The following is a 9,155-nucleotide window of genomic DNA, read 5'->3' as shown; positions in this document are numbered from 1 at the left end:
GCTGCACTGCTCCCCTGACCTGGAAGGGGCAGAGCAGGGTTGGGAAGGTAAAGCCCAGAGATGTCATTGCTGCAGCATCTTCTCCTGCCAGCGAGGCAGCGAGGAGCGCAATACATAAGATCTTAGTCTGGTACATATGTGTTTGAAAAGAGGTTATGTGGAGGCACATGTGTTATCCAGTGTCTGTATGGGTGCAAATCTGTGCTGTGGTGAATGTATTAATTAGTCAAAATGAAGACATATTCAGGAGTTTACAGAGTTCAGGCCTTCGCTTGCATTGTACACAGGTGCAGAAGTCCTGTGGACTTCAACTTAAACTTGCCTGCTGCATGTGAACAAAGGCTTTCCTGGCTCAGCATAACCTTGCTCTTTTCTTTAATACACGAGTCTGCTTATGAATACTGCACAATTTTCATTAGGTTGGATTATTTGCCTTGTAATGTGAGGAGAAAAATAATCCAATTTGGTCCACACTCTCATGTAATAAATCACATGCTCGAGTATCAATGAAATGCAGGAGGGCACCCAGTAATTTTCAGGGAAATACTGCACTGTTTTCACAGGAAGGAGTCTTTCAATTGCAGATGAACAGTGTGAGAAATGATACAGGGAGAGGATGTATTACTTGATACCATGCCTTAAATGAACCTCTAGAACCTGGTTATGACTTTCACTGCTGAAAGACACCTTTGTGTTAGAGAACTGTATTTATTTCGAATAAGGCATAGTGATAATGCATAATTGGTAATTGATGTAATTAGGTATTACATTACAAACAAAGCTGTATTATTTCAGGTACTAAAAAGGCACATGAAAATGCGAGTGCTCATTACAGCACATTTTGGGTTTAAGATTTAAAAAGATAAATTGAGGTGAAACAGGCCACCCACCTGCTCTATAAATTGCTTCTTGCAAGATACCTTTGCTCAGGGATGAGTCCACATTAACATATCCTCAGGCAATCCCTTTACACTCAGGTAGGCAGCTGTGCTGTCCCAAAAACGGGCTTTGTGGGAATTCCTGTCTGCCTCAGCACTAGGAGACAGAGACGCTGCGACATACAGCCAAAGCAGTCCTTGAGACTTCTAGAGCTGCATCTCTGCTTTGTTAATACTCCATGTTATGCAGGCATGTCCTGCTGCAGGTGTGGGATAAACCCTGAGGTCTGCTTGGCAATGGTGGCCTGGAAGCATCTGTCTTAGTTCTGCTCTGAATCAAAGCAGCTGAACTATGCTCAGCCCATGTTCTGTTTGCACTTGTGCCACTGGGAAATGATAATCAATTTTTGATTTTCACTGGGTGCTTCTCTGCCCAATGACTGCATCAAACTTGACATCGGTCAGCTTTTTCAGAACATTCAGGGCGCGTTCTGGAAACAACCTGAAAGAGATAATAACATGAAATTAAATGCAGGCTAAAAGACTTAAATTATGGGAAAAAGTGGCACTGCAGGTGCAGGAAGGGCTGGTCTGCGAGCAGAATGTGTGCACACACACGGATTGAGACTAAGACTTAAACTGTGTGTTATTTCAAAGAATACATAGCTCTCATAAATATCTGAGTAGTTTTAACTCCAGTCCCACCCGTCTCCTTTTATGACAATTCCAGGACAGGTATTTACTGGGCAATATTTAGGTTGCAATATTGCTGCAGGATCCAGGAAGTTTTAGTATTAAACACAACGTGGGCATTTGCTTTCTCTTTCCTTTCAAAACTTTATCTGGTTTATCTGGGGAATTCTTGGATGGAGAAAAAACAAACCCCAAACCTCTTTACACCTCCTCAAAAAAAGAAATATGGGGTTATACCCCAAGTTTGCTGGCTTTCTCAAACAGGAAATTACCAAGTGTTTCAGGAAATACTGTACAAGTTAACTGAAAACTTAATTTAGTTTTCTAATGCTAATTCTAGGTTTGGAACCTGAGCTCCGATGAAAATGGCCCCTTAGCAGCTATAAGGGATATTAAAGGGATATAAGGGATATTAAAGACATGTGAGAGCACAAATCTTGCTTTACGTGGCAGAGCTAAGCAATACAGCTCTTTTGAAGCAATTTTCCCAGCCTCTGTGACCTCAGTCTTTGGTGTTGACATGAAGAAACAAACACTAATAAGCAACAGGTCCTCAGCTCTGTTCGAAACTTCTCTGAGGCTGCTGTTTCAGAGACAGTGTTGTTTGCAGGCAAAAGGGAATTAGTGAACTGTGAAGAAAAAGTGTTCTCTTGTAATCCCCCTCCCTCCCTATCAGTCAGTAGACTGGTCAAGTTCTCCACTGAGAACAGTTAGATGCAGCAAGTGGATCAAAAGGACCTATGAGAGTACTTAACAAAATCTTTCTGTAGATGATGTCTGCTTTTGTCATTAGAAAGAATCACTGCACTATTTTGTTACCTTGTAATGCGTTCTAAAATAAAAATTAATGTTTTCTAAAATAAAACTTAATCTTGAATCAGATGTTACAGGTTTGTAACTTGAGGCTTGTACACTCAGTTATATTTAATACATGTAGGGTTTTATTAATCCTTTTCTTTTTTCTACGTACCTTTCAAAAAGTAAAGCAACGCGTTGATTTGATGGAACAAAAATCATTTTCTGGTTGGTCAGTATTCCTTCCATCAGCGCCTCTACAACTTCTTCAATCTCCAAAATCTTTCCAAGCCTGCACAGGAAAGCATAAGTGGTAAAACAGGGGTGGTACTACCTGGTGTCTGACACTTCACATATCCACAAACTCAGGTAATCCAAATGCAACCATTATGTGCGTTAAAGGACACTGCAGATTTTCTTTAGCCAATGCTATGTACGGTTTTTATAGAGTCAGTTGGAATAAAGGGCCTAAAGCTTGGGCTAATACGTAGTGCCTTGATACAAAGAAGGAAGGACGGGAAAGCCGAGTTTTGATAGTTACCTTGTACTGGGGTTTTTGACAAATCCAGTGTTTATAAAAACCGGACAAAGACACGTAGTTTTTATTCCATCCTTTCCCAGGGTAGACAGCTCCTCTGTCAGAGCCTTATGAAATCCAACCGCAGCAAACTTGCTTGAACTGCAGGAGGGGAAAAGGCACAAACGAGAAGGCAGAAATACTATTTCTAGCTTTCTACACCTGGAAATGGCATAAAAGATCACATAGCACTGACTAAGAGGCAAAAAATGTCATCCATCTGAGAAGAAAGGGCAGGGAATAATTCTAACTTTCCCTGTGCTGGAGTGTAGCGCTGGATTAGATATTGCTGCTTGGGGGAGGAATGCAGAGAGGGTGTCTTTCAGAAAAAGTCGCCTTCGTTGCAAACAGACAGATGAATGTCAAGAATTCTTAGAAAACGATAACTAATGGGCATCAATTGATAGACTTCCTATTTTTCCCATCTGAGAAGATTCTTAGAAGGAACGCAGCTTCAGTCTGTAAAATTAAAAAGGATGCGCACGGTAGAAATGGAGAACAACCTTCTACTCTTCCTCATACCACACAGGAGTGTCTTGTGACACTTGCATGTGAGTTTTGAAATAGGGGAGCATTATGCATGCAAAAGTTGAGAAATATACTGCCACAGAAATGGAAGCAGGCCAGGAGAATAAATCAGCTCCAAAGAAAGTAGAAGCAGAGAACCAGTTTATTGACCGCTATTGACCTGGACAGTGTAATCCCAGTAAAATCCCTGGCTCGGGAGTTCTCACGTTGGCAACAATGAGTGACACTGTAAGAAGTAGTGTTCCCAGGGGAAGACTGCTCTACCCGGAGCTGCTATTATAGAGGGCTAGATCTGACGCAGAATGGCAATATGCAATCTAACAGTTATTCTGTTCACGCACAGAGATCCTCTAGATGTGTGTCAAGTAGAAAAGCAATTTTATCTCATGATGACAGCGGTATTTCTATACACTTGTCACTACCACAATGGTAGAGTGATCAAAAGCTACTCATTAGGGGTTTACTTGACAACACCACAGCAACTCACAGAAGCGCTACTTTCTAAGAAGGAGAAGGGAAGAGGGTACCTTTTTTGCTAAACAACAGTCTGGATCGGTGAGGGAGAGAAAAAAGGAGAAGCTTTCATTAGTTGACGTGTCACATGACTGTTTCTTCATACAAGCATTGCTCTTGATTCAGTCCGAGCTAATAAGCAAATTGGTGGGAACCTCCAGGCATCCTTAAGTGCTGGCTGTTGTGCTTTTTTCCACCTCGGTACGCTCCTTTGGACGTACCGTATTCAGTGGGACGATTATTTTGGTTACTCTGTGCTTGCAGATGGCGAAGACGCATTATTAAAAGCAATGAAGAGAGCTGATTTTAAAATCACTCACCAATAAGCCACCATGAAAGAAGTCACAAAATGACCTGCTGCCGAAGCCACCGTGACAATATGACCGTGGTTGTTGTTCATCATTGTTGGCAGAAAAGCTCTTGTGGTCTTGAAAGTCATTTAAACCAAGAGGCAAAAATGGGAGGGTAGGGAGAAGGGGGGAGATAAAAAAAACAATGTTTTCTTAGGCATATTCAACACTCATCCTGGCTGTTGTTAATTAAGTGACTAATGCTATCACTAATACTATGTGCTGCACAGCACCTTAGATTCTGAGAGCCACAGAGACACCTGTTCTCCGTTCAGCTGGTACCATTGGCAACCTATCTTCCAAATGAGAATGCTTCAGGAAGTCGGCTGTAAACAGGAGACGATTCTCTCATCTTTCCTGTGCTGCTTTTTAGGTTTCAGGTGTCAGTGGCAGCGCTGCCAGTGCCTCACCCCAGCATGTACATTAAAATGCTTGTCAGTCTGTGCAGGTCAGCCGATAAAAACTTTGCTTTGTATTTTTCAGCCGTGTATCTTCTACCTGCAGGGTTTCGGTGCTCAGCTGCGGGTGCCCAAACTACCTGATGCAATGAGGACCCCTAATACACCTACAACAGAGACCAACCCACGCTTGGATGAAAGAGCTGGGCCAGGCTCAGATCAGCAAGAGGTTAATCAAGTTTCCCAACAGCCAGTCCAGCTGGCTGCCCCTGTGCTAAACACATCCAAAAGACACTTTTGTCATTCACTGGCAGCTGAAAATAATTGTTAGTCTAAACATGCCACCTCAACAACGCTTCCCAAAAAAGGAAGATATGAAGACAGCAGTGGTCCTTACCCACATGTGCGCAAGAATGTTGACTTCAAACATTCTTTCAATCTGGTGGTCCTGAGTTGAGAGCAGGTCGGCAGCTGTAATCACACCAGCGTTATTCACCAGGATGGAGACATCCCCAATGTCCTTCTTCACCTTTCGGACAGAAACAAAACCAGAAAGCTGCGTGTCATTTGTTATGAAAAAAAAAAAAACAAATGCAAGGTTGTGGAAGATCAGCGACAATTAATTTAATTCTTAACGTTGTTGCTTTTAGGGAGAGGAAGATCACGCAACATTCCCAGATAAGATAGGAACTGTGCAGTAGTACCATGAAATCTGGTTCAGATCTGATGCTTTTCCCTTAATTCCTGCCAGTATTTATAGTCTTCCACACATTCCCCACAGACACAGTATGCTCTGCGTAGTTACACTTGGGACTGTGGACACGTTGGCTGCTTTGAGCCAGCTGGACCATATCCTTTACAAATAAATGGTTCAAATGTCCCCAGTGTTGTCTGCATGCTGTTCAGGAAACGAAAAGGCAGAAGTTCCTTCAGGGACCAGGAGTATAATGAGCAAACTTGGCAATGAGGCGTGATGCACCTGAGCCTCACAAACGAGGATGAGACTGGCTGCAATCTCGGAAGTGCTACTTCACTCTCCACAGAGGAAGCAGCAAGAAGTGTGGCAATGCCAAGGGCTTGCATGATTTGAGTACAATACCTCTTCTCTTGTTTTCCTGACTTTTCCAAAAATAGAGTACGTTTGGGTAAGCCTTTGGACAGGCCCTTGCTCCCTTACCTTCTCTGCCGCACTGTAGATTTCCTCCCTTTTGCTGCAGTCCACCACAAAGGCGTGAACAGTGGCTCCCAGCTTTTCGCATTCTGCTGCCGTGTCCTCAACACTGTGCTGTAAGAGGCAGAAAGACACGACATGTATGTGCAGCTGTACCCTGCCCAGGTGTTGCTGCTCGGGCAACACAGCATACCGGTTAGAGGCTGAAGATTTCTCTGATCGCATGAGCACTGCCAAGCCCCTGAACAGTTCACGGCTACCCAGGGAAAGAGCTGTAGCTGGCGTCCCTGGGAGGATGGGTGTTCTGACCTTAAATTTTGATCCTGCGTAGAGTGACTGCCAGAAGGGGGATGTGGCAACAAGAGTGAGCTTGCCTTGGTAAAGCACACGTAGCTAGGCTGCAGAAAGGGGGTACTCGGTGACAAGACAGCAGGCAGACACCGTGACTCTAACCAGGCCCAGCTGACAGCCCTGAGATATGGCCCTATACGTTCCTGTATTCGCAGACTGATGGGAGAAGAGAGGTGTGCTCCAAAGTGCACACCGTAGAGTGACATTTCTCATGAGAACAACATTTGACAGACACAGAACGGAAACGTCCCTAAGTCATTACACCAACCCACTGAGGGCAGAAATGACTTCGCTGTAGCCTTCTCCCCAGGTGCCAGAAAGCCATGCCACTGGGCACCTGTGTAGTGAAAAGCCTCAGTTCACAAATGGCCAGGGGCAGCTCAGCACTTGACAGAAGCTGTCCCTGGGGTGGGTGACTGGGCAGCTCCACTCAGCCCCAGCTGCTGCTTAAGGCTGATGGCCCCCAGGAGCAAGGCCTCTGTGCAGGCAGTTGGACTGGGGAAGCATACTCCTAAAATCTTTGGGATCCACCACCTTCTTTGGCATTGTATTTCAGTGCCTGCTTACACACACCCTTACAATGTATTTCCCAGTACCAAAGCTGCGTCTCTCTCATGACTACATTTGTTCCTTCTCCTGCCATTCCACTGAACATGGACAACACAACAGCAACTCTTTACACATCGAGAGACTGGTGCCATGCCACCTTCCACCCCTCCAGAGTCTAGCCTTAGCCGTAAGGGGTAGCATGGACACTGAAAATATTCAGCGATATCCTCCCGAATTATACGTCCCCTTACACTGGGCTTGTCTTGGGGTTGCTTGGTTTGTTTGTTTGTGGTGGGCTGGTTTGTTTTGCAGCTTAAGGATGACATGACAAACTCCTCTGCAGTTTCTGTTCCACTCACTCTGTCAGTAACCTTTCCCGTGCGCTGCTGCCCCAGCCACTCAGCCCCTCTCTACAGCCAGTTGCTCCCACGCACATCACCGCCTTGATCCCTACTGACTCATAGTCTGCGTGTTTACACCTGTCCCTCCTCCACTTGCCAAGGTCTGCATTCTAGTGAATTTGGCTGAAAGAAAGAGTTCAGGCTAGTGTAAACATGCAGCAAGGAGCCATCTACACGTGTAACTGCGCCAGAGGGCAGCAGGGCTCATACGCGCAGCTCAGCGCAGTGATGCCCATCAATATGAGCACAGTTACAAGTCTTCCAGCTACGTACACAAAATACCTGGGGTTGAGAGAGTGAGCAGAAGGTAAACATGCTCCTCTGCAGAAACAGGCTTCTGGCTGAGTGTGCCTTTTTCTGCCAGCCTCGGCAGTGGTTCCAACGGCAGCTTGCAGACCACTGTGTTCCCTCTTGGAGGTACTCCGTGCGTGCTGCCTCGCTGATTAGCACCGAGTAACTGTGGGACCCTGACACCTACCTCCCCCGGTGCAAGTGGGGCCAAACCCTCTCCTGGCACTCAGCGTCCCAGTCGGTGAGCTGACCGTGAGCAGATGGGAGCGGACGTGGAAGGAGATGCTGTGGATGCAGTTTGTATGCAGCCCTTCTTACACTCTGAAAAGCCCAGTGGTCTCAGAGATGAACAAGTCACAACATGAATTGCACCATTACCTTATTGATGTCCCACAGAACCAGTCTGCTTTGACGCTTGGCGAACTCGAAGGCAGTCGCTCTCCCTACGCCATGGCCAGCACCTGTGATGAGAACGAGCTCTCCACTGACAGACTTTCTCTTCACAGGCACGAAAAGCTTCACAAAAGCCTCTAAGTAGGAGTAGATGAGTGTAGCCAAAAACAGGAGAAGATCCAGAAACGGATTCATCGTTTTTCTCAGAGTCCTTCCACTGCAGAACTGAACTTTAGTCTCTTTTGACGAGGATGCGGGTTGTTGATTTACCACAGCCCGCGGCCCGCCGGAGCACTCACCGCTCGTCCTCTCAGTTACGGGCCTCTGCCCCGGCAGGACCCACCCCCTCCCCGCCTGGACCGGCCCTCCCCGCCCTGCCCCAGCCTCCCTTCGCCGCGGGGGGCGCCGTGAAACGCGGGGGCCGCGATCGAGGAGGGGCGCGAGGAGCGTCGGCAGCCAACGGACCGAGGGGCCGCGCGCCCGGCCACTCCTCTCAGGGGCGCAGCAACCAATCAGAGAGCGGCGCTTGGGGAGGGGGCTCCGCCCAATGCGAGGTGAGCTTGTGAAGGGCGGTTGGCGGCGCCGGGGGTGGCCGTTGTCGGGGGGGCCCGGGCGGGGCAGCGCTGCGTTCGGGGGGCCTCGACGGCTCCTGCCTGGGGAGGGGATGTACCTCGGCCCGGGCTGCCTCGCCTAGCCCTGCGCTGAACTCGCTGTCTGGTGGCCTTGTTCTGGTGCTGGGTGAGCGGTTCAGAGGTGAGGCAGAAGGCATCCGTATCCCCTTGCTGTGGAAAGACACAATGCAGCTGGACGTAGCTGTCAAAGGAGCTTCTGCTGTCAGCTTGGCTACTGAAGTGTGGCTCTTTGGTGGTTTCTGCCCTTCTGGCTGAGGAAGATGCAGTTGGTGGAGCTGTGCAGAAAACTCAGGGGTTTGCCCTTGGTTGCAGTCTTGCCAGACGGCATCTGTCAGTTGTCATGTGTCCATCCCCCCACCCCCCACCCCGACTGTTCTTCCTCTGCTTTATTTGCCCACACACAGGTGATAGTGTGGGTACCTTGCTGTTTCTCTCCCAGGCCCTAGTGTCAAGAAGCAGCAAATCATGTTCTTTGTTGTTTGCTGCGGGTGGAAGAGGGATGGAAGTGGCAGTAAAATTGCTCATCCAGTTACTGGCAAAAACATCTTGAGGGGCCCTTCAACTCTGTGTTGTAATTCTGTCTCAAATCCTGCTGTGAGACTGCCCAGTTGCTCAGTCTTACGAGGTTCTTGAGC

General features: G+C 47.3%; 1 protein-coding gene across 1 annotated transcript; it reads right to left on the bottom strand.

Annotated features, from left to right (window-relative positions):
* Positions 1–878: 878 nt before the first annotated feature.
* On the bottom strand, positions 879–8,083 carry LOC309671015 (estradiol 17-beta-dehydrogenase 11-like; the record flags this gene model as incomplete). Its single annotated transcript, XM_082482178.1, has 7 exons — positions 879–1,380; positions 2,542–2,658; positions 2,908–3,045; positions 4,305–4,411; positions 5,130–5,261; positions 5,910–6,017; positions 7,874–8,083. The coding sequence occupies 7 exons, from the start codon at positions 8,081–8,083 to the stop codon at positions 1,293–1,295; spliced, it is 900 nt and encodes a 299-aa protein (XP_082338304.1). The 3' UTR covers positions 879–1,292.
* Between the last annotated feature and the right edge of the window lie 1,072 nt (positions 8,084–9,155).

This window comes from Vanellus vanellus, assembly GCF_965231255.1.
Source record: "Vanellus vanellus genome assembly, chromosome: 4".
Classification (NCBI taxonomy): Eukaryota; Metazoa; Chordata; class Aves; order Charadriiformes; family Charadriidae; genus Vanellus; species Vanellus vanellus.
The sequence above is the reverse complement of the archived record's forward strand: the minus strand, read 5'-3'. Positions and strand labels throughout refer to the sequence as shown.